Source organism: Vitis vinifera, chromosome 10 (assembly GCF_030704535.1).
Source record: "Vitis vinifera cultivar Pinot Noir 40024 chromosome 10, ASM3070453v1".
NCBI lineage: Eukaryota > Viridiplantae > Streptophyta > Magnoliopsida > Vitales > Vitaceae > Vitis > Vitis vinifera.
The window spans coordinates 18,315,837-18,341,634 of record NC_081814.1 but is presented as its reverse complement, the minus strand read 5'-3'; the positions used below and the strand labels follow the sequence as shown (position 1 = coordinate 18,341,634).

At 31.2% G+C, this 25,798-nt stretch overlaps 1 protein-coding gene across 4 annotated transcripts; it reads right to left on the bottom strand.

Annotated features, from left to right (window-relative positions):
* Positions 1 to 337: 337 nt before the first annotated feature.
* LOC100259764 (probable LRR receptor-like serine/threonine-protein kinase At1g56140) lies at positions 338 to 16,649 on the bottom strand. 4 transcript variants are annotated; one of them, XM_010647655.3, is made up of 24 exons: positions 16,344 to 16,649; positions 13,054 to 13,237; positions 11,427 to 11,498; positions 11,216 to 11,287; positions 10,231 to 10,302; positions 8,564 to 8,635; positions 8,351 to 8,422; positions 8,175 to 8,246; positions 7,937 to 8,008; positions 7,712 to 7,783; positions 7,531 to 7,602; positions 7,359 to 7,430; positions 7,189 to 7,254; positions 6,668 to 6,730; positions 5,731 to 5,775; positions 5,546 to 5,601; positions 3,864 to 4,240; positions 3,559 to 3,754; positions 3,321 to 3,470; positions 2,882 to 3,000; positions 2,522 to 2,732; positions 1,627 to 1,858; positions 1,102 to 1,252; positions 338 to 1,007 (listed from the first exon to the last, which is right to left on the bottom strand). In XM_010647655.3, the coding sequence occupies exons 1-24, from the start codon at positions 16,438 to 16,440 to the stop codon at positions 669 to 671; spliced, it is 3,006 nt and encodes a 1,001-aa protein (XP_010645957.1). In that variant the 5' UTR covers positions 16,441 to 16,649; the 3' UTR covers positions 338 to 668. The 4 variants fall into 4 exon arrangements, with proteins under 4 accessions (XP_010645957.1, XP_010645958.1, XP_002271607.3 ...); XM_010647656.3 differs by having other exon boundaries at positions 3,396 to 3,470; XM_002271571.5 differs by having other exon boundaries at positions 3,864 to 4,237; positions 16,344 to 16,648.
* Positions 16,650 to 25,798: the final 9,149 nt, after the last annotated feature.

Below are 25,798 nucleotides of genomic sequence, written 5' to 3'. Positions count from 1 at the left end.
TCATGGGATGAACCGAATGCAATTGACTAAAACAAAGGAAGACATGTATAATGACAATGAGGTCGTGGACATGCTAGACTAGCACATGAGGATATATAGAAATTGAAAACCTAGTGAGTTCGAGAGTTGAAGGTGGTAAATGAAGCTCCAAGCCAAGTAGTTTGATGTTTAATTTACCAAATATTTTTATTGAGAAAATCATAATACTAAAACACACATTTCATCTTAGAGAGAAGAAATACAAAGCGTCTTATTCTCCTCGTTATTTTCAAATTTACACGGTGAGTTTGAGCACCTACAGATTTCCTTTTTTTCAAATGAAATCATAGCACACAAATTGGAGAGAACATTTTTGTATTTTTTATAAAATAAAATTAGCATAAACATAAATTGAAGTAAAATTGGTCTTCAGTTTGTTCTCCCAGATTTATATCATACAAGTAACTTACCAAAAATTAAAACCTCCCAGTCGTTTGAAGGCTGAAAATGCTTCATACTCATTCTGAAATCTCTTTCTATATACATATGATACCAATGCAGGAACTAGGAATTTCCAGGAGAAAATTCATGGCTTAGGAGAGAACTACACAAGGCAAATGGAGCTCCCAATGACAATGATACAATATTATAGCATGGACAAAAATGCATTACCTCCCTTCTCTAATGACTCAACGGAGAATTGGTTCAATGTGAAGTACAGGGGACGGCACTTGGTCTGTCATACTTGTTGAAGCAGTAGATGTTTGAGTATTTTCGCTCAAAAAGCTGTTTGTAATATCATTGTAATGCCAATCTGTTAAATAACTGGGTTTTGATGTAACTGCACTTACTTCAACGTCTCCAACAAGCATTGCCACAACCCGTGACATGGTTGGCCGCAACATTGGTGATCCCTGGGTGCACAAGAGAGCCACTCTCATGACTCGATTGACTTCATTTTCATCAAATTCTGTTAATGTTGGATCAACCAAATCCATACTTTGGTTGTTTTCATGTAAAGTCCATGCCTAAAAACAGTAGATAACCACAGAGAAAGAATAAGTTAAGTTGGCAATGGTATTTTGGAAAAGAAGAGGAAAACGAAACACCATTTTTATATACCCATTCAAGAAGATACATCTTTTTCGCATCCAAGCTGTTGTCAGTGTTTGGTCTCCCACTGAGGATCTCTAGAGCAACTACGCCAAATCCAAAAACATCAGCCTTCTCTGTCAGATGCCCACGCATTGCATACTCTGGTGCCAGATAGCCACTGGAAGTTTACATAAAATTGGCTTAGTGGAGGTCAAGTAGATGAAGATATGTCATTATACGTACAAATTCAACAATAAAGCCTCAAAATTCACTGAATTTCCCAAAATAGGAACTGAATTCAAATTTTATACTATCAGATATCAAGAGGAATTCATTTCTTCGATACTTCCTCTTACATGATATTAGAATTGATATTAGTCAAAGTAAAAGATGGAGAAATCAATTGGTCCACCATTCTCAAACTTATATGTAAAAACATCAAACGCTCTATTTTTTTATTTATTTTTATTTCATTAATGATGTTCGACTATGATTGTATAATAAATTAACATTAGAACAGATTCAAGGAAACTGTCAAAGGAGTTTGCTTACATGGTGCCTGCAACCCGGGTACTAATGTGGGTTTTCTTATCATCATACAGCTTTGCCAATCCAAAATCTGATATCTTGGGGCAGAGTTCTGCATCAAGCAAAATATTGCTGGCCTTGACATCCCGGTGTACAATTCTCGGCCTTGATTCCTCATGAAGATAAGCTAACCCTCTTGCTGTTCCCAAACATATATTATAGCGGGTTGGCCAATCAAGATGTAAATCAATTTTCCCTGCAAATAGTGCTACCCATTTAGTCAAAACCTTCAAATAAGTCATAAACCTGACTGTAAGAACTTTAGAGTTCAAAATCATTTCTAGAAAAGAATAAGTTGCAAATACTGGGAAAAAATTATTGAGTTAGGAAGAAAACTCAAGATCCAAGTTAAGTTACATTGAGAAAATAGATATTTCAGAATATGAAGTGTATGCAATCATTTTCAGAATGAGTTGAGCAGCAAGATAATTATGCAAATAATTCAACAATTTAATAATATTGATGAAAGTAGTAAATCACACAAGGTCAAACCAGGTAATATACATTATGTTTACGTTTCTTTTGTTAACATGCATTTATCATTTGTTTGGCTGCAAATACAAATACAAAAATATTTTGAATCTTATTATTAATTTGTTTGTTCGTTTTTAAGTTTCCTCGCATCTAAAAATTCACCTCACAACCAACTATGATATTCAGCTCAGCTTAGTTTCCAGGCTCACTAAAAGAAATTTATAAAATCCAGAGTTAACTTTTCTTCTTGTCTAATATTTGTTGCAACTACCATATATAGCAAAAAAGAAATCAGTTATAAATGAAGACCTATTAATACTATGGAGAAATTTTTTTCAAAGGTTCATATCAGTGTGAAATGGAAGTAGTTTAAACATCTTCATACCAAAGAGAGCATGATCGAGGCTCTTGTTTTCAAGATATTCATAAACTAGGAGCCGTTTATTTTCTTTGATGCAGAATCCATGCAACTTCACGAGGTTGCGATGCTGCACCGCAGATATGGTAGCAATCTCTGCTATAAATTGACTCTTCCCTTGTTGAGATGCAACCATAAGATCCTTCACAGCTATTGCCCTCCCATCAAGAAGAGTGCCCTGTAAAATACCACAAATCAGTATAAGAAACTTTTGCATGCTCTTTTTGGCAAATCAAATCCTAAAATCAGAAGCATTCAATTTTCTCAATACAATGCAAAGAGAATGTCTTCATGGATTACAAAATCAAAATGTAAAATTCAGTTTACCTTGAAAACAACTCCAAATCCACCCTCCCCTAACTTATTTGTAGGATTGAAGTTTCCTGTTGCAGTTCGCAACTCTGCATAACTAAAGGTGTTCGGTCTGGGGCCTATTTCAAGAAGCTCTGCAAATTCATATAAGATAATTGACAACCATATGAGTTCTAGCATAGGATATTATGAAAACTGCAATGCCAATCTTTTCTAATATCATAGCCTAATAATTATCAAAGGATTTAGATATAGAGTGAGATAGTTTAATATTGTCATGTTCATCCTATTTATTATTAGAAAGTGGCATCCCAAAAATAATAAAGGGAGCCATTTTCTCACATTTTCAAGGAGTATAATTCCAGAGTGCAGAAGGCCTTAATAGTCCCTTTTAAGCACATATTTCTTTCAAACACCAAGAAGACAGGAAAATAATCAAGTAATTATATTATACCTATTTCTTCATTGACATTAGACCCTCTCCTCTGGATGTAAAAAACTGCACATACAAGTATAAAGCATACAATACCAGCTACGACCGCAATACCAGCAATAAACCCAGTGTTGCTTGTCTCTGATGGAGGAGGTGGCATTCTTTCCAAAGCTAAGCAAAATAAATTAGCAAACAATGGTTATTTGGTGATATTTCTCATATTCAATGAAAATTACAAACTATCGTTCAAGTGTGATACCTGAAACAACGCTTAGGGCCGAAATGGATGGTCCATAATAACCTTCAAATGGGATGCAACAAGTACCTTTACCAGCCCAAAGCAAATGAATTTCAAGATAGTTCTTCGACACAGTAGCATGGAATTTTCTCACAACTGCTCTCTGGACCCCACCTGCCTCTTTTGATATGTCAAAGTCCCTCTCTAGTCGAATTCCCTGCAGGACAAATGAAGACAGGCTAAGATAAAACAGTGGAAATCTCATACAAGGGAGGTACAATGATTATCAAATGAGGATGGTAAGTTTTTTGATGTACTACTATTACCTGAATATAAATATCAAAAACACGCCTTCCTGTACTCTCCCAAGTTCGTGTGCTCGGATCCTTAAATAACATTTCTGCAAATTGCAAACTTACAATATAAGGTCCGTTCTGGAGACCCAGGCCATAGTATCTAAGCGAGCCCGGTGATATCCTTGAAGTTTTGAAAAGCTCTGGGGTGTTAGTGCCATTAACTTGTGATGTGGTATTTGCAATTTTGTCAACATACAAACCCACATTGCTAACAGCCCATTTCTCTGATCTGCTTTCATGAAATGATGTTGATGCAGTGCTACTAATTGAGTTATCAGCCTCATATACCATGCCATCAGGCATTATCACCTCTGGTCCACCACACTTGATTGAGACGTTGGTATCTGCTATATAAAGCATTAGTCAATGTGGGAACATCTTTTACTTCACTGAAGTGGTGATATATTGGCAAAGGAAAGGAAGAACTACTAGAATTTGGTGAGTGAAAAAGTACATTTTAGTATTTATGATTGATTAATGTAACTAAAATTAGTCTCACTGGTTTCCTATTCCAAGAGACGCCTATGAGCTATAAAACAAAACACTTATTCATCAAAGAAGATGAAAGCAACAACATTGTTGCATCTTAAACACTATCAAGACTCCACTCTTCCCAATTACCACCCTCTCCAAAAACTATCCTATTTTCTCTCTGAATTATTGCTTTTTCATTGATGGTGTATTGTAACCATAAGGATGACACCCTCTATCGGACAAATTTTAATTCAAAAAGTAGTGTTTGCTTTTTCAGTGCATAAAAAAGGTGAAAAAAAGTCTCAATACTAGACATATTGCATTGACATCAATCAACATTGAACAGTCATAAGAAAATTGTTACGAAAATTAAAACCTAGCTCATGATCTCATCGAGATTTGTGTAGAGTGAAGAACAGTAAGAATTGATGCAAATAAATAAATAAATAAAAATCTAAATAACAGTATTCCAATTGGCCAATGATGCTAAATGAGAGCCATTTAATATACATCAAACTATTGCATTTGATTTAATCCTAAAACTATAAATAGAATTTTAATAGGGCTAATAAGTTTGTGAATTAGCTGAACTCCCTATTCTGTAATGTATATGTTACTGTTTGTTTTTTTTTTTTGGGGGGGGGGGGAGGGGGGGTGGGCGGGGGAAGCTATTTGACAACATTTTTTAGGAAATTCAATTAGGTAAAAAAATGGTTTTGCTGTCATTTTTTACCCTGTTGTTCAGAAAGCAACTACAATAATTTCTCCTAAGTACATGTTGCAGTGGCAGGTGCCAGGGTGGTAGAGTTGGAAAACTAATAAAGGTATAATCAATTAAAATTTTAACATCAAAATTTCATACTAAAGTTATTAGAAAATGGTTAGCATGCCTTAAAGTTTTAGTTAAATACAACTAGTCCCCATTGGTTTGAAATTTCGTTAAAGACCTTCCTTATTTTAAATTAGAGGACAGTGAGTGAAAATAACGAATAAAAAGGTTAGAGGCATTTGATGAAATTTCAAAACAATGGAAATTAAGTATGTTTAGTCAAAACTTCAGAGGAGGTGAGTGAAAAATAAACCTTTTATAGTATCTCTCTTTTTGTATATAGGGACTTGAATTAAACAAAAAATTAAAGGATTAAATAAGAAATATGTAATAGAATAAAGTGGATTACAGCGTGAAGTGTTGCATGGAAAGTTCCTCTGAAGACAATCCAGTCCTTCAAAAATACTGCAAGCACAAATTAATGAATAGTGTACATCTCATGGGGAATTAATGAGAGAATGCATTCCACAGCAAGCAAAACTGCTTTGCTTCTTTTTTAAGCTAGCTTTTAAATAGATCAGAACTACTACTTACGTCTTGTTTGTGTTGTCAAATACAAAGTTATTAGCCACTAAATTCCTGCATAAAATTTATGGAAAGAAAAATGAGAGAAGTCAATATTTGAAACTGGCAGGAGCATTAGTGTTTGATATAAAAAAATGGCATGATTAAAGAAAAAGAAACAGAGGGGGAAATGTCAATGCCCAAACTGTTTTTGGATATAAGCAAGTTTACAGGCCGATGAGTCCAAAATGAAAAGAGATGATAAAATAAAATTTACTTGCTAGGTAGGTTAAAACTTTTCATAAAATCAAATGAAAAATGGTCAAAAGAATCCATATTCATCAAGGACAAGATTTGAAATTCAAATCTTACATGTGAGTTTGCCAATAAAATTGGGAATTGCATAATTATTATTATTTTTAATTCAATATAGCAATTAATAGGAAAGGGATTTAAGAAAATTGCTCTGTCTAAGAGGAAATCGAAGCCACTATCAATAGTGAAGTCTTATCATAAAAATACTCAATCTCTATGCTTTGAACTGCAATCTTCATCTTTCCTAACCATGCTCTAAGAATGTTTTTAATTCAAGAACAAATGGCAAAAATAATTATAAGACACAAAAATTTCTGCCTCAGAGCTAGCTCCTGAACTCTTATTAAGAGATTGTGAGGTCCAATCAGAAAATAACGACTATTACAATGTCAAGAACCTATACAACAAATATAAGAACAAGAAAAAGATGCAAAGGTATCAACATATACTTCTCAAACATTAAACCACCAAAAAAATCAATTAATGCAAAGTATCTAAAATGGAAATGGGTGATTTTCTTCATCCAAAATTTTTGGTCCAATACACATTGAAAAATAAAGAAATAGGGCCCTATTTAGGTTGCTCGGAGGAATGTGTATTAGCTAGAAAATTAAGATGAAACAAAGCATGAATAATGACTCAAGGGACATACAATCGTAAAGTTGGATCAATCCATGTAGGAAAGCCTCCTGATATCTCATTGTATGACAAATCTCTGTATGCAAAAACATATTAACAGTTAGCAGGTACATGATACACAATAAAACCATGATATTAAAGAAATCTGACAAGATTGTATAACTTCTGCAAAATGGATGATTATAACATGCTGTGGACAAGTTAGAAAGCTTGTCGCAATGGAAACTGCATCAGTTCATATTTTTTAACAAAGCTAGAAAGGTTAAAAGTTCTATCTAAGGCATTCTTGAGGACAAATTTCAACGTCCAATGGTAACAGCATCAGTTTTTTTCTCCAAATCTTTTTGGAAAAAAAATAGTAATTCCAGATTTAACCCATTAAAGAACAAAAAGAAGGTTGGATGGGGTGGTTGGAGGGCATGGCATGCATGCATACACACACATAAAAACACAAATGCAAAGAAATTTTTTGTGCATTGTGAAAGTATTGGCCATAAATCCCAATAGATCAATCCAAATAGAACAAGAAATTACATGGTTTGAAGCTTATCACTTTTTTCTTCAGGAAGAGGACCATAGAAGCTATTGTTTCCAAGAAACCTGAACATTGAAATAGTAGTAGAAGAGAAACCAGAAAACGATGTTGGTTAGTAGCATAGGCAAGATCTTCAAGAAAAAGAGGAAAGGGCTTATTTGATCCTTACAAGGCAGTGAGATTGTTCATGTTGAACAAAGCTTTTGGAATTCTTCCTGTTATGTTGTTGAAACTCAAATCCCTGCAGAAATAAATAAAAGAACAAAGAAATAGATCAAATAAAAGAAAATTAGGTTAATTTATGTTGGCATTTCATTATTAAATGTGCAAAAAGAACTTACAGTGTTTCTAAACTGCGGTATTCTTCAATATAAGATGGAATACTACCAGAGATCAATGTGTTCCTTAGAACTCTAAGCAAGAATATCAGGATGGACTTAAGTTAATTAATGAACATATTTTAAAAAAAACGGAAGGAAAGAAGAAGCTCAACATATCTGTAAGGAACAGAGGACTGCTTACAAGTCTGTTAAATTCTTCATATCCTTGATGAAATCAAGAGATGAGCTCACATTGGCAAGATCACTTATTCTCCTACATAATTATTCATAAACATTAGTCAAACAAGCTATACATGCATGCACATATACATGTACTAACATATATATATATATATATAGAGAGAGAGAGAGATCCAACATATATATATATATATATATATATATATATATGAAGAAGAAAACTCACAGAGATTCCATTGAGATCAATTGAGAGAAAGTGGATGGTATTGGACCTTCGAAAGAGTTCCCTTGAATTCTCCTACAAGTGCATTTGAGAAAGTTACCATTTAAAAATCATATCTCTACTAGGCATAATTGTTTGAGAATATGATAAACTCTATAGAGGACAATGATAAAATATGACTTATCATCTAAAACATGCCTGCTTTTTAAGGTAAAGCCGATTTTGTTTTCTTTTAACTTACAATCGTTTGAGCTTTGTCCAGTTCCCTATGAAGTCTGGTATCTTTCCTGTGAGTGGAGTGTCTGATAAAAACCTGAAAGAAAGGGGAGAATTGTACTAAGCAAGGGAAACACAAAATTCATCAGTAAAGAAGAATAATGCTTAAATAAATATAAAGTGCCATTACTGATTTCTTACATTTCTCGCATGTTTTTAAGTTTAACAAACGTTGAGGGGATCTCACCACCCACTCCACTGCTGTCTATGAAACTGTTGAATTGACAAACTTACTTTCTTTAGCTTGCAAGCACAGTAAAGTTAAATAATCTACTACTATAACACAAGCACACAAATGCAAACACAAAAATTATTAAAAAGATAAAAAGAAAGAAAGAAAGAAAGAAAACTTGCATCAGCTCAAGTTTGGGTAGATTTCCAAGTTCTGGAGGGAGAGTTCCAGAGAAGTTATTTGAACCAATAGCCCTGCATGGAATAAATCAAAAGGCATTTACCCCAAAATCATCAGGATCAAAATAGGATTTGCAAGTTATATGTTAACTAGGTGTACCATTCATTTTATTAAAAAATATATATTATTTTAACTGTTTCTAACAAGTCTCCTTTTAAACTTAATAATGCATCTATATTTTAGTCTCATCTCTGAAGGAGAGAGGGAGAGGGAGGGGGGGAGAGAGAGAGAGATCTTCAAGATTATCATAAACAGAACATGATTTTTTGTTTTCTTATGGATGTTGGTCAGAAGGGTTCATCTGTTTAACAGAAGGGTTAATCTGTTTAATTATATTTGCTCAACATCTGTTAGGGTTCATCACTACTACTTATCATGAGCACATATTTAATAATCATTGACAATGTGACAAGAATGAGTTGAGCACCATTTCTAATAAGCAAACTACCCACTACAAAGAATATAGTTTCCACATGGAATGGAAGGATTATCAGTGATTCAAGCCAAATATATGAAGGGCACTCAAACTATTTATGCAAAATTTAGAAGATATTCAATTAATGTATCAAAAAGTAAATTCTCTATGAACAGAGTATTTATACAGTAAACCTAAACAAACGGAATAAACCCAGTGCCCCTTTGGAATTATTATGATGACATCCATTTTGCTTCAAAATGAACTTGGAAATGATGATCATATTAGTTTGTATACATTCCAACACACGCTGATGTATATGCCAAATTTCTACTTGCTTGGCTAAAGCAAACTTATTCCAACCAAAAGCGATTGCCTCTCTGTCTAACCACCAAGGAATGAGAGCTCCATTTCTCATTTCTTCTCCATCTAAGGGCCTAATCAGTAGTAATCTAAATATAGTTACTTGATAAATCTCAAAAATGGCACTACCACCAACTTGATCCTGTCACTGCTACATAAAAATTCCCTTCTCTCATTTCACACCACCACCTTCAGGGCAACAGCACTGGTACCATTATCACCTCAACGTCAAATTTCAAACTCACACCAGTACTGCAATATTTTCCACATGCAAGTATGCAATGCATGCACTTCATCATATAGTAAATTAAAAGCAATTAGTAAATCTTATACAAGTTAGAAAACTTTATCAGAAGGGAAACAATTTTTTCAGCTTGCCTTTTATTTTTCTTTGTGGCAGTTGAGGGTGACAAATAATGAGAGAAGAAAATAATGAAGAAAAAAAATACAAGAAGAGATAGAGGTTTTATCTAAGGCCTTAGTTGGTGCTTAAGGAAAAAAAATCTTTGAAACTTGTTTCTCATATTCTCCATCATCAATCTTCTTGACTGGCCATACCAAATGAGTTAAAGGTTAACTTTTTCTCCATGAGTTCTCCACTTGTTTCACACCCCAAACAAATAGATGTGTTGCACACACTCACTTGAATAGTTTAATACAAATAAGTTCCATTTGGGTTGATCCTACTTGATCAATGCTAATCAGAACTCCAAGGCATTAGCCTAACTTCTAGTGTTATAAGTTCATTTTCTTAGAGATAACTGTTCTAGTAGTTTTCTTTCATTTGCACAAAGACAGAGCAAATGAGTTTTCATTGCAAGAAGGACTTACAACATTAGTAGCTCTTTAAGATTTCCAAGCTCCTTAGGAATGGTCCCGGATAATGCATTGTGGCCAACGTCACTATTCAGATAAATACAACATAAGGCATTCAGAGCACAAAAAAAGAAATATTAGAAGACATTATAATTAAATATCATATAAAAAGGAAAAGGATTGAAATGTTGATAGAAACTATGTTTATAAAATATGTAGATCCATGTGTTAATATGTTTAACATGTACATAACAAAAACAATACAAAAAGATTCTTGTCATCTGGACTGGCAATATTTGCAAAATAGCATTTGAATTTCACTGAAAATGATGGTTTTTTCAAGAAAGAACTTACAGAACTTACTATTTAATAGAAGGTCCTCCCTAAAAAGGGCAAAGTTATGATTTTGTTTTTAGAGGTCCTCACATTTAACCATTGGATTCTCTATCAAGATTTTATAAATTGCACCAAGTGATGACGTCTCCATGTTAAAAACTTATGAACAACCACAGGAAGAAAAGGTTGCATAAATAAGATGATGTTTCATATGAAATAAATTGCAGGCTTCTACAGTAAGAACTGGGCTCTTTGGTAGGTCTAAACTAGTAGTATGAAACAATTATGAAAACAAGCAGAAGTAATAGCCATTGTGGAATAAGAAAAAGAGATTGAAACTAACAGGTCATAAAAGATTAGAAGAAATGACACACTAGCTTTGTAAGAAAAAATGGTGAAAATAATTGGTGTCTAACAGAACTCCATTAGATGTTTCAGTGTCAATAGAAAATACCAAAGTTTTCAACTATTATCATTACGCAATCCACTTCTTTTGCTCCCAACTGAACTATGGATGACAAATTTTTTTCTGGTTAAAGAACTGGGGGGACTTGGGGGGCCAAGTTTCCCTTTTTTCTAATGAACAGTCTATTCTATAATATGAAAGAAAATTAAAAGAGCGTTGGATGCTGCCAAATATCAGCAATTGAGTAAGAATACTTACATGAACTGCATTCGAGATAAATTTGCAATAAATGAAGGCAAAGGCCCAGTGAAGTAATTTTTATCAAGCCTCCTGCAAAAAGTTTAGAAAACAAATTAACTAAAAAATTCCATTTTTACATCTAAAATGACCCACCTTAAATGGGAAATTTGTTCCTTTTTTTTACACACTAACTTTAATGGAGACAGAGAAAGACTAAGAAGATTCTTACAAATCACTAAGAAAAGTTAGTGCTGTGAGCTCCTTTGGAATTGATCCCGTTTTGTTCAAATTTAGTACTTTCCTGGAAGAAAAAGTAATAAACAACAAAATTAGTTAGAGTGCACATTTGCAGTTTGAACTTTTTCCAACTAAAGGTTTGTGCATTCTTTTAAGGACCTTACAATTGTGTTAGAATGCTATACTACGTACTAACAACTATAAAAACTTGCTTTAATGATTTTAACATCTAATGTGAACTAAAGAAATCCTCTCAAATATTGTCTGATGCGTAATTCTGAAATTAATTAAAAATAATAATAATGTTGAAATAAAAAATAGTAGATTCATCAAATTAAGTTGTATATAGCTAATTGAATATACTTTTGTTTTAAAGGAATATTCATCAACTACTTGTTTGCTCTTTTTCTTAAAACAAGAAGAAATGACATTGCCAAATTTTAGAGAAAAAATGTGAAAATACAACCATCTTTTGAAAAAACAAAAAAAAAAATTCAAAATTTTAATTTTAAAAATAAAAGTGTATTTCACCATTGAAATTTTCTAATATTCAAGTCGTAGTTGAAGAAACTTCAAAAAAAAAAGTAAATTCATTACTAGGTTAATAAAATAGAAGACAATCTCAAAACTATAATTTGATTTTTCAATCCTTCAAGATCTAGTGCCATGTTGGTTAATGAATTTTAGAAATATTCTAAATTTTATGGAAATGCTTTTATCACAAATTGTTTCATTTGACTACTAGAAAAGACTCAAATTTTATGCAAGCCAATTCTTATCAATGTTTTAATGTCAAAGATTGCAAAAGAGAAAACATGTAAAGAAATATTGTTGTAATAAAAAAAAAAAAAAACAAGAAGAATCTTACATTTGGAAAATTCTAAAATATTTATTCAACTTTAAACTATCCGTTCTTTGATTAATTATGTGAATAAAGTTGGAAAAAGAGTGAAGAAAAATCTAATGAGTTCAAACTTATTAGTATTCTCCTTTAATTTTTCCTCTCCTAGTCTTTTTTTCCCCCTATATTTCCTTCCTCTTACAAGTTCTAAGATCTATACTAGAAGAAGAATAAAAAAGATAAACAAATATAATTAGAGTCTCTCTCATAAAATTCATAAGTATTCTAAAAGAGAAATGATGAATAGTAACAAGAGATCGAGAAACATTTATTTTTAATCATTCTTCCTTCCTTTTTCTACCTTCCATGAACGTATATCTAATATACTTTTCTATTTCCACTATTGCTTCTTTTTTTTTTTTTTCCACCTTGGGTAGTCGGTGATTGGGGATGAAAAAAGTGAGAAAAAAATAAAAGAAATATAAATAATTTTCTTTCTCCAATCACTCAATTCCACATCAACTAAGTAATACAAAGATCATGGAACATATATGAAGAGTATCATTTCCAAAAAATAACATAAACTATGAAATATGGCAATTTTGAGCTTTTGAATCAGTACCAACAAACCAACTTCCAGTCATTTATATTTGGTAAAATTTCAATTTCATATCCTTAAAAGGAAAAATAAATAAATAAATAAAATAAAGTTAAAAGAGTAACAACAACATAAATTAGGGACCCATAAACCAAGAGAAAGAGGAGAGTGGATACGTACAGATGTGAGATATGGCAGGTGGTATTGTCATTGAAAGTGCAATTACATTTGATAGCTTGTTTATAATAAATATCATCGTATTGACTCGGCGTAATAGGAGGTCCACTGCATGGATCCCCACTCATGTTCCAAAATTCTGTTGAGGTCATGTTCCATTTGTTGAACAGAAAATTCAATGTTTCCACTGTCACACCAATCACAACTCCCATGAATAAATATCCCCACTCAGTTTGTTAAGCTTCAAATTATATACACTCATATTAAAAATTCTTTTAAAAGCTAGACTTGTATATTAGTTTTTATATTTACACCTTTTAAAATTTTAAAAAAAAGTAAACCACATTTTTTTTGGAAGAATTACCCAATAAAGTAGGCTGGATGAAATAATTACTAGAAAGGCTCACTCATCTCTAAGAGTTTTAGAGAACAATTTTACCCTTAAATATATTTTCTATATTATTTATAAATAAATTTGAGATTGTCAATGATGTGGGGCTCATACATGATGATAAGTACAGGTAATTAATAGTACATTTCCTAGGCCCAAAAAAATTGGTGTTCACTTTTGAACAATCAAGTGACTGTTTAAAAATTTGCTATTTTTTTTCAAAAAAATTGAGATTTTTTAAAGAACATTGTAAAAAAATAATTTTTAATATCTCATAAATAAAGACCATATCTTAAGGTTATTATATCGCTTTATATATGAAACATACAATTAAAAACTTAATTACCATAATAGAATGAATAATTATTTTTTACGAGCACTCATCAATTGAATAATATATAAATATTCAATTGAGTAACACACAACTATTAAATGGAACAACTCACAATTATTCATTGGATAATATAGCACGTGAAAAAATTAAACAAAAATAAATGAAATTATGTTATAATATATTGTAATGATAGTGTATTTGTATTGTAAGTATAATGTATTTATGTTGTACCTATATTTTATTACGAAAGTAATAATTCCAAAAATATTTATCCATACCCTATTGGTATTAACACATTGTATCAATATATTATTGATATTAACATTCATCCAGTGCATTGAAATTATTTAATAATTTATATATATATATTTTATTTGGTTTTAAAAATTATTTATGATATGAGTATGTTGTGAAATATGGTATGATCATACAAAATTATCATTTTTATAAAAAAATTCAAAATTTTCCTAATTAGATTTTATTGTAATGTATTGTAATGTAAGTGTATTTATATTGTAATTATAACATATTTTTGTTACACCTATATTTTATAATAAAAGTAATAATCTTGAAGATCACTTTTTATACCTCATTCATATTCAACATATCAAATGTATTAACATCATCCACTCGATGCATTGAAAAAAAAATTATATATGAAAATTAAGAAAAAAAACACTATGCAAAGGAAAAAAAATCATATAATTTTTTTAAAATTATTTTATTATAAAAAATAAAAAAATAATTAAACATTATCTATAATTTTCTTATTCTTTTTAGATAATCTCAATGAAAAATTAAATATTTTATCTTCCTTGAATTTAATACAAAAGCATAATTTATCAATTTAAAGTTAATATATATATATATATATATATATATATATATATATATATATATATTGAACAAATCATCATTTTTATTATATAATTATAAAAATTATTTTTTTCTTAATAAAATTAAAATTTAAAATAAAAATGAAAAATGTAAAAAAAACAATAAATGATATTTTGAAAATATTTTTTAGAAGTATTTTTGTTTTAGATAGTAAATTTAAATAACAAATTACATTATCATTATATATAATAATTGTAAGGGTTAAACCCAAAATTTTGATTTTAAATTTAAATGTCAATAATTATAATAAATGTAGGGCCTATGTACCATAAATGTCTTGACAAATCAAAAAGTGTTTTAAATGCTTTGAATTTTAAAAGTTTTAGTTGAAGGGCAGTTTTGGTATTTAAGTCTATTAAAGTCCTTCCCAATAATTATTAGAAGAGACCACACTTTCGAATAATTATTCCAGCCCAATCCACCCTATTGGATAATTCTCCCTTTTTTTCTTTGGATTGGAATTTGTTAAGACATTAGACATGTTATAATTACAGAGGTAAGTCCTAACAGTTTAAGCTTTTAGGTAAGTTAGTAACTCAACATAGTATTAAAGGCCTTGTTAAGTGGATGCCTGGAGTTCATTTTCTTAAAATTCAAATCAAAGTTTGGATCTCAACGAATTGTTTGATACAAAAATTACTTACTTTTTTTCTTATATTTTAATAATATATGAGTAAAATCTCATTTAATTACAACATATATACTTGTGTATATTCAATCCCAAGTTCAGATTGAATTTCTATTTCAAAAACATATTGGAACCGTAATAAATGATAGTTGAAAAGAGTTCTCATCAAGTGAAGGAATCCTCTTTTAACCTCAAGTGATATATTTTAAGCATGTCACATCATAGATGTATTACCTCAATTGAAATCCTCTCCAAATATTGTTTGGAGGAAATATGATTTTATATATATATATATAGGTAAGTGCAAATTGTATAAAAACTCCAAAAGGGCACACCAATGTACACCTGGTGTATACCATTATCGCCAAATAGTACCAAAAAGGATAGAGAAAACAAAAACTATCTCCCTCTATCCGACCTCAACCAATCAATAAAATCAACTAAGGACATAGAAGTATGTTCTATAAACAAGTTTGTTCACGATAATGACATAGACGAAATATGATAATTAAATGCTATATTACATACTTGTATGACACAATGATAAGTATTACATTATTATTACCTAGAAATGTATTATCTTTTCATAAAATAAAGTAATAAAATAATATGCCATTAGTTTACCATATATCACATAAATAAACTAATAATATTTCTATATATTATCATTTTGAGGCAATATTACTTTTTTTTTTCATTGAAATAATTACTTCAGTGGTTATGAACACAATTACTTCATCTTAAAAATGCAATTAATTAATTGAGATTCTAAATTGGATTCTCTAGTACATAATACCAATGATATTCCACAAGGCTTGTTCTCACATGCTATCTAAAAATTCTGGGACTTGAATTTCACATACCCACATAACAAATTTCAATTAAGACGAAAGGCAAAAGATGCAGGGATTGCAGAAGAAATGAAAGAGTAAAGTTTGAATGAAACACCACCTCAATCCCAAAAGCAAGTAGTATTGATCCATGTTTCTATACACAGTGTGTACAAAGAAAGCAGAAAACAGAGATAGTAGAGGAAGGGATACCTTCAGATGGGTCGAGAGTAGCATTTTGAGCCGGGGATTTCTGAAACAAGAGGAGCAGGAAGAAGGAGAAGGCACACAACTTCATTCTATAATTCATCTTCTTCTGTGATGTGTGGTTCTAATTTCTAAAGGATACGCATTGTCGATAGTATAAATAAAAAGTGGGTGTTCCCACTTCCCTCTTCCCACCTAAAGATTGTGGATAGAAAGATCTGAATTTGACACTCTTGAGACTAGGTGATGTGGTAATGGTGACAGGAGCACAGCAAAGCCATTGATATATTCTACACGACTTGATAGAGAAGAGGCCACCCGGAAAATTAAACTGAGGAAAGAGAGATGGAGATAGAGACTGGTTGTGGAATGTGGTGGCTTGGCTCTTGGCTCTTGGCTCTTGGCTCTTGGCTGTGGCTTTTTAGTTTTTATATCACAACTACTTAAAAAAAAAAAGAAATAATTGGTTAAAGGCATTAAATACTCTTCAAATTTATAAATTTATCCATTTCCAAGTTTTTATTTGAAAAATAACCTATTTTTGACATAAATACCATTAATTATTTTAAGTATTTATAATGTGTTTTAAAAGAAGGGTTATTTGATTAAAAGATTTATATACAAATTTAACCCTACATGTAAATAAAGTGAAACCCGGATTTTTTAAATTGAACCCTTTTTCCTTTTTTTGTCTCATTTTAACAAAAATGTTTATGTTATTTCCCTATAAAAATAACTTTTTGTTCTACATGTAAATATTTGAAATGGTAAAGTGTATTTATGTCAAAAATGAGTTACTTTAAAAAATATATATATATGAGAAGTGTTAAATTCACAATTTGGGAATTATTTCATCATTTTTAAACAAATATTTCTTAAAAAGAGAATGTTATTTTTACAAGAAAACAATAAAGACATTTTTATTAAAATGAGACTAAAAAATATTAAGGATTAGATTTTTAAAACTGATTTCCAATTACCCTTTTAATCAAATAACACTTAAAAAAAAAAACTAGTGGAAGTCTTTTTATTGGTTGGGTGGCAAAGGGTTTTTCCCTTTCTCCTTTGTCTTTTTTCTACATTTTAAATAAATTTATAACTACTTTAATAATGAAGCCCCATATAGTTTTTAACTTGTCAAAAACTAATATACAAAATCAAATTATAAAAAGGAGTTTTTAATATTACTCTATTTTTTTTAGTTTTTTACTAAAAACAATTTGCTTTTGAACTTTAAATTATTTTTTTTTACTTTTTATAACTTATTATAAATTGTCTGAATAAAAAAAGACAAGATGTTTAATTTTTTTTAAATGAAAAAAATAACATATTATTTTTTTTCTTTTTAATAGAAATAAAATATAATAAAAATAAATAATTTAATATTTAATACTATTAAACACTATTTAGTTTTAAGTTCTATATTAAATTTTATATTTTATATTTTTTTTTTTCTTTTTACTTTTTTGGGATGGTAATTGTGTATATTGAATATCGGACCTATCCACTGTGAGAAATCCAAGTTGCTTTTCTCTCAGTCCAGTGAGGGTTTGCTTCCCACGTGTTCGTGAACGGCTTGGTTGCTTCTTTCTCAATTCAAGCTCCAAGTTTCGTATTAGTAAACCAATCTTTCGGTCACTCACTCGGGCAACGGCTTTCACAAATAGAAAGAAAGAAAGATCTTTTCCGGGTCACCCCCTTCCCTTGGAAGAGAAAATCCAGTAAATGAAAGGACTAAAATTGTGGGATGACAAGTGCATTGACTATAAATCAAATGACCCATTACCATATTGACTTTTATTTTAGAAATGGACACAGTGGAGGCAGATAATTCTACCACGTGAACCTTTAGAGCTCCCCACTAGGAAAATAAACAAAAAGAAGATATCTTAGATATTATCATAAAGTTTCAATAAAGTTGTCACAAAAGATTCCTTAGCAAGTTGCATTTGATTAGATTACTATGTAGTTTTATAACTAAAATTTAATACATTTCTAATAGTCAACTACATTGAATATCGAAGATCATAACTTGGTTTAAATGAGATATAACGTAGCCATATTTCAATTAATAAAAAAAGATATGATCATGATCGGAAGATGTCACGAGTATGTTATTTCATTTTAAATGAATTAATTAATATTTTATTAATTTTACAAAGGGTGAGTTAGGATCTAAAACTAAGTCGAAAGACATAATTGATAAACAATAAGTGAATATTCATTTACTACCTCATATAATTTTATATTTTAGAATTTATATTAAAATTATTTTTTGAAACACAAATTTAATATATTATAATAATATTGGAATTATTGGTCTTTTAAAAAATAATTTTTATTAATAATTTTTAAAATGTCATAAATTAAAAATAATTTTTAACTATCATATATTTTGAATTATTTCTACCACTACCATTTTTTTATAAATATTTTATTAAAAAATCTATGTATATATAAAAAATTTCAAAAGGGTGAGCCTCTTAGGTAGGGAGAGGTCAACCGCATGCTTTGTCATTTGGTATAAGTTTAAAAACTTCCAAAATATAAGAATTAATTGGTTAAAATAGATGAAATGATTTTCAAATTTGTGAATTAACTTTTCCCAAGTTTTTACTTAAAAAGTAACTCAATTTTTTTTTTTTTACATAAATGTCTTTTATTATTTCAAATACTTATATGTAGGTTTTAAAAGAGAATTATTTTTATAAGAAAATAATGAAGACATTTTTGTTCAAATAACGTAAAAAAATAATAATAATGAAGGGTTAAATTTCGAATTTTGAGTTTTTAATAACCCTTTTAAACAAATAATCCAAAAGGGGAAAGGGGATGTCAGTTTTTCATTATCTGTATTTTTTTTTTTTCTTTGTGGTTGTGGCCTTCTTCCACAATGGATGACTCGTGCAAGAAGGGTTCTTTTCATGGCCACATCCTTTTGCAAGAAGGGTTCTTTTCAGGACCACATCTCCTTTTGTTCTAAACTTTATGGAAAAATCCATGGTGTAAAAATAATAATTTTAATATTATTAAATTTTAGTTAAGTATAAATATAATTTCTTAATTTAAAATAATTTTTTTTATTTTAAGTCTTATCTAAGAGGATTTTCAAATATATTTTTTTTTAAAATTTGAATATAATTTTGGACTAATTTTTTTTTCTTTTACAGTGATTTACTCTTATTTAAAACAAAAATGGATGGACCAATTTTTTTCCCTTTAAATTTTTGTTAAAGTTATAATTTAAAAAATGCAATCTTTGTGAAGTTTTGGCACTAAATAGACCTCTAAGAAAAAAATAATGTTATATTTATTTATTTATTACACCTTTTTGTCAAATTTTATTTAAATATATTTTGAACCATTTATTAAATTCAAAAAATCAATCTCAGAAAAAGAACTATGAAAAAGTAAGTTTTTACTCACTCATGTAAAAATAATTATAAAATAAGAATTATTTTAAAAAAGATTTAAGTTTCATACACTCATCGATTAAAGGTAATACCTACCATGGTTAAAGGTAATGCCTATATCATTAATTTTTCTTCTTCGATGGGGGGTAAATTTGTAACTTCAATATCTTAATGGGTATTGAAGGTGGACCTCCCCTTCACCCCGAAGAATAGTTTGAGAGATCAATCACCTTCCACCATCATTCGTTCAAGTTCACATGTGGATGTTGGTTTTGAAACCAGATAATTAAAAAAAAACGAAAGCCAGAAAAATTTTCTCAAAATTTTTTCTCAATGATCAATACTTGTATTAATTTAATGAAATAACAAATATAGGTAATTTAGAATTGTACTTTGCGATTAGGCTAATAAATTTGAACTCCACCAAAAAGATCTTAGAATTCCAAATCCTCTAAAGCACCATGGATCTTTCTCTAATGTTCTCCAAAAATGATGAACTCAAAACGAGTGGGCGTTTTTCATTCTTTTTTTTTATTTTATCTTTTTATGGGTTTTTATATCACACAACTTAATATATTGAAAAACTTGTATTCTCATCCCATCATCCGAAAAACATTGAGAAAAAAAACTTTTTAATACCACGAAGAAAAAAATAACTGACATATTTTGAATTTTGAAAAACATGGGAGATAATATCTCTCCCCATGATCCCCACTTAAAAAGTGTTTCTTTGAATTTTGAAAAACATGGGAGAGAATATCTCTCCCCATGATCCCCACTTAAAAAGTGTTTCTTAGGGAATACAAGTAAGTGTGATCTTCACCACATTGTATCAAAAAATATTTTAAATAATCAAATTATAAAATAAATAAATCAAATCAAGATTGTGTGAAATTAATTTAGAATTCAAAATTCCAAACTAATAAAATCAACCCAATATAAAAAAAATGTTCATATAATTTTAATGGAGCCGTTGAGAGGAACTATGGACATTATAATTTTAAGCTCCAATAATTTTGACAATTAAATAACAACTTAATTAAAAAATCAAAATTATTAATTCCAAAATTACTCCACTAAAAATTTGGAATTGCACTCTTAAAATTATAAAATTAAATATATTCAAAGGATTTGAATTGCCCATTGATATAGTCACTACATATGAATCAATCCTCCATAAACGGTTCATAATTAAAGCTAGGTTTTTCCATTAACCTCTTTAATTATATCTTTCTCCTTAGGTGCCATTGGTTCTCTAATGAATAATATATTTATGGTCTAATCATAAATTGAGCGCTCTTATCATTCAAGGCCCGAACCAATACTTATGGGAACCGTCCATCTGACTTCTTAACGAAGGAATGGATTTCATCTTGTATATTAATATTCTCGGCTATTTATTTTATTATACTTCCAATACACCAAGAATTTGACACTATGTATTTGTGTCATTACCCGGTATGTTAAAAAATACAATACAATAAATAGGAGTCTATTAATCACTCAGAATTAAGATCAATGCATATATGAACATCATTGATTAATATTGAATGCTCTATATTATAACGGAATTTATCAGAGATTCATAATTAATCGTGTTCTAGTCCTATATAATCAAATTATATAAAGCGTTTTCATTCCAATAATCTCATTATTAACAATCCGGATAAGATCATTTCATTTAGAATGTAATGAACCGCGCTAGTAATTTTAAATTAAAGATCTCAACTTTAATTTTTAATTACGAACGTATTAGATTATTTTACTTTAAATATTATCCTCTTGTATATAACACTTATATTCAATATTTAAAGTTACAATTAAATAATCTAAGGTTTTCGATATTTATAAAGCATCTAAAACATGCATGCAACAATAATATTGAAATAATTCCTTAAAAAAAAATTAATAATCAGCAAAATAAAAAAAATCTCATTTGTTTATGGGCACATATTCCAACAATCTCCCACTTGCCCTAAAGCAAATGTGACATGTCTCTAAGTCCCATCCCTTCAAGATGTTGCTCAAAACTCCGAGCCGGTAAAGTCTTAGTGAACGGATCAGCTATGTTGTTCGCAGATGCGATCTTTTCAACTGAAACATCTCCTCTACTGACAATCTCTCTTACCAGGTGGAATTTCCGTTCTATGTGTTTTCCTTTGCGATGGTTCCTAGGTTCTTTGGCATTAGCCACTGCTCCACTATTATCACAATAGAGTCTGATTGGCTCATGCATATTTGGAACAACTTCCAGTTCTTTCAAGAATTCGCGAAGCCAGACTGCTTCTTTAGCTGCTTCACAAGCCGCTACATATTCAACCTCCATGGTTGAATCAGCAACACAAGTTTGCTTGACACTCCTCCATATAATGGCTCCACCTCTTAAAGTGAACACAACCCCAGAAGTAGACTTCCGAGAGTCTCTATCTGATTGGAAATCAGAATCTGTATATCCGATAGGAATCAATTCCCTACTAGAGTATACCAACATATAGTTTCTCTTCCTTCTCAGATATTTAAGTATATGCTTGACTGCTACCCAGTGATCTAATCCTGGGTTTGACTGGTATCGACTAACCACTCCCACTGCAAAGCATATGTTAGGTCTTGTACACAACATTGCATACATCAAACTACCAACTGCTGATGCGTAGGGAACTCGTCTCATTTTCTCCTCATCTTGCGGTGTTTTTGGACACTGCTCTTTAGAGAGATGAACTCCATGTCGAGAAGGCAAATTCCCTTTCTTAGAGTTCTCCATTGCAAACTTGACAAGCACCTTGTCAATGTATGCTGCCTGAGACAATGTCAGAAGCCTATTCTTACGATCCCTAGTCATTTAGATACCAAGAATGTAGCTTGCCTCTCCCAAATCCTTCATTTGGAATTGGCTGGCTAGCCAGTTCTTTACCTTGGATAGAGATTCTACATCATTTCCAATGAGTAGAATGTCATCCACATAAAGAACTAAGAAAACCACTTTATCTCCTCCTATTTGCTTATAGACACAAGGTTCACCCAGATTTTGTTCAAAACCATAAGACTTTATGGCTTCGTTAAATCTGATATTCCAAGATCTAGAAGCTTGCTTAAGTCCATAAATGGACCTTTGTAGTTTGTACACTTTCTGCTCTTGGTCTTTGACCACGAAACCCTCTAGTTCGACCATATAAATAGTCTCTTTAAGATGGCCATTCAAAAATGTTGTCTTGACGTCCATTTGCCATATCTCATAATCATAATAAGCAGCAATAGACAAGAGAATCCTAATGGATTTTAGCATGGCAACTGGTGAAAAAGTATCCTCATAGTCTACTCCTTCCTTTTAGGTAAAACCCTTTGCCACTAGCCTTGCCTTGAAAGTCTCTACTTTCCCATTAGGTCCTCTTTTTCTCTTATAGATCCATTTGCAACCAATAGGCTTAATGCCTTCTGGTAGATCTACAAGCTTCCAGACTGAATTTGAGTACATAGACTCTATTTCAAGTTTCATGGCTTCCTGCCATTTCTCTCAATCAACATCATCCATCGCCATTTTGAATGTCAATGGATCATCATCACTACCATCAGTGACTGCAACTTGTGCTTCTCCATTTTCACGATAGCGAATGGGCAATCTTATTTCCCTCCCACTACGTCGTGGTGGCGATGGTGTTAGATCTTGAGCAGTGGTTTCTTTTCTTTGTCATTCAACAACTGTTGTTGGCATGGGGCTGATCTCATCAGCTAGCAACTCTTCCAGAACTACTTTACTTCTAGGTTTAAAATCTACCATATAGTTATACTCGAGAAACGTAGCATTTGTTGACACAAATACTTTGTTATTCTGAGCGCTATAAAATAGACCTCCTCTTGTTCCTTTAGGATATCCTACAAACATGCATACCTCAGAGCGAGGTTCTAGTTTCCCAGTCTTTCCCTTTAACGCGTGCGCAGGGCACCCACATATGCCAATATGTCTCAAACTAGGTTTGTGACCATTCCATAACTCTAGGGGAGTGTTAGGGATTGACTTAGATGGAACTATGTTCAGAATATATACTGTTGTTTGTAATGCATATTGATTCGACTCATGGTAGCTTTGCTTTAAAGGTGTATCAACAAAATTTATACCTTAAATACTATTACTAAAGTAGCCAAGCTACTATAGCATAGTGGTTCTAGGATCGCTCACTAGGAAGGGTTTTCGCAAACACAAGTGATATTCAAATTAGGAAAATAGGTGATTTTCTTATGGATGTTAGCTTTAAAAGAAGATGTAAATGTTTTAGAAAGATTTAAACTAATCTAAGCTAACATTAAAGACTAAAATGAAAGGGTGTAAAAACAAGTTTCTCAAAGATAGGATAGCTATGCTCTGGCTCTTATGCAAATTGCAAATCTCAGGATAGACTCCTCGCGTTGGGGTTGCAACTATGGTGATGCTTGCTTCCCGAACCGGTATGGATTTAGCAAATCAAGTTTTAATCCTTTAAATGGCAAAACATATGGTAGTGAATTTCATCAATGGTTATTCACCTTAGACTTCCTTTGAATGGCTCGTAAGAGATAACTAATGGTCTAATGCCAAAAGCTTACCAAATATTGGCAACTCAAAGTCATTCCAGGTGATAAACTCACCTTTCAATGGCCATTGAAATTGGTTCTAACGGATTAATGAAAAACTTGGAATTGAAAACCTCACCTTCCAATAGCTCGTAGGAGATAACTAATGGATAGAAATCCAAAAGCTTATCAAGTATTGGCCGTTGGAAGTTGTCCAAAGGAAATAAAAACCAAACTTTGCATTAATGAACCATTAATGAAAAACGACTACCTTACCTTCCGGGTGCGAGAAATTTCCATGGGATTGCATCCAAGCCATCACATAACATCCATACTTTGAGAAACTTAAAAGGTTTTAGCCTCTCATCCTTGGGGATTTCATCCACCAAGGATGTTTGGCTACTAAGAAAATAGAAATGGGGAAGAACCGGAGAAGAGAGAAAAAAAGAACTTTATATATTTCTATATCTATCTATCAATATATCAATATCTGTTACAACGGATGCAAGGGGATATAAATAGAGAAGTTTTTCCAACCTTCCTAGCTAAGAAATCTTATGATTGGTGGATTACAAGGAGAAGAATGGAAATTTATACAAAAATATCCAAAAGAAAAGATCTCGTGTGGAGTTGGCAAAAACAGGGGAAAATTCGCACCACGCAAGGGGGTGTGCGAATTTGGAAGGTGTTGTGCGAAATTTTCGCACAAGCCTAGAGCAGTTGTCTTCCGAAGGCCATATCTTCCTCATTTCAGCTCCAAATCGTACACGGTTTGAAGCGTTGGATTCTTGACTTCCTGAGATTTGAAATGGTATGTAGCATGTAGAAAATGGACTCCGGGAAGTGCTCCAAAAGTTCAAAATAAGACTGCAGCTGCTGTCCTCTGTTTTCCTCTTTGCTTCTTTTTGCTTCTCTTTGCTTCTCTTTGCTTTTCTCCTTTTGTTGGCTTGCTTTGGTGTAGCTAAAAGCTTGCTTTAACTTGTCCAAGTAGCTCCTCCATCATTTGGCATGCTTGAATTGATTCATAAGCTGATATAAACATGTAAACTTGCCACAAAATGGTTAAAACCAATTACTAAGGACCTTAATGAATTAATTGGGTTAAATGAATATGATTACTACACAAAGGTGCTTAAAACCATTATAATTAGGTCTACAAAATAGCACTTTTTGGTAGTAATCACACCCCCAACCGACTCATTGCTAGTCCCTTAGCAATGGAGGAGATAAAAACTAAGTAAACTATAATAATATACATAAAAGGGATCATGCAAATCACTCCAAAAAATGATATGAGTGGCATGATTGGATCAAACTCTCACATGGCAAGTCAAAGATATAAAACTCAATCATCAATAAGAGTCATCAAATAACTTACCTATCACAACATGCAAAGAGCGGGCATTATGCAAATTTGAGTATCAAAATAATTTCCACTCCCAAAGGACCAACACTTAATCTTCCACAAAAATATATGTGTTATTTATTAGTTTCCGAATATAG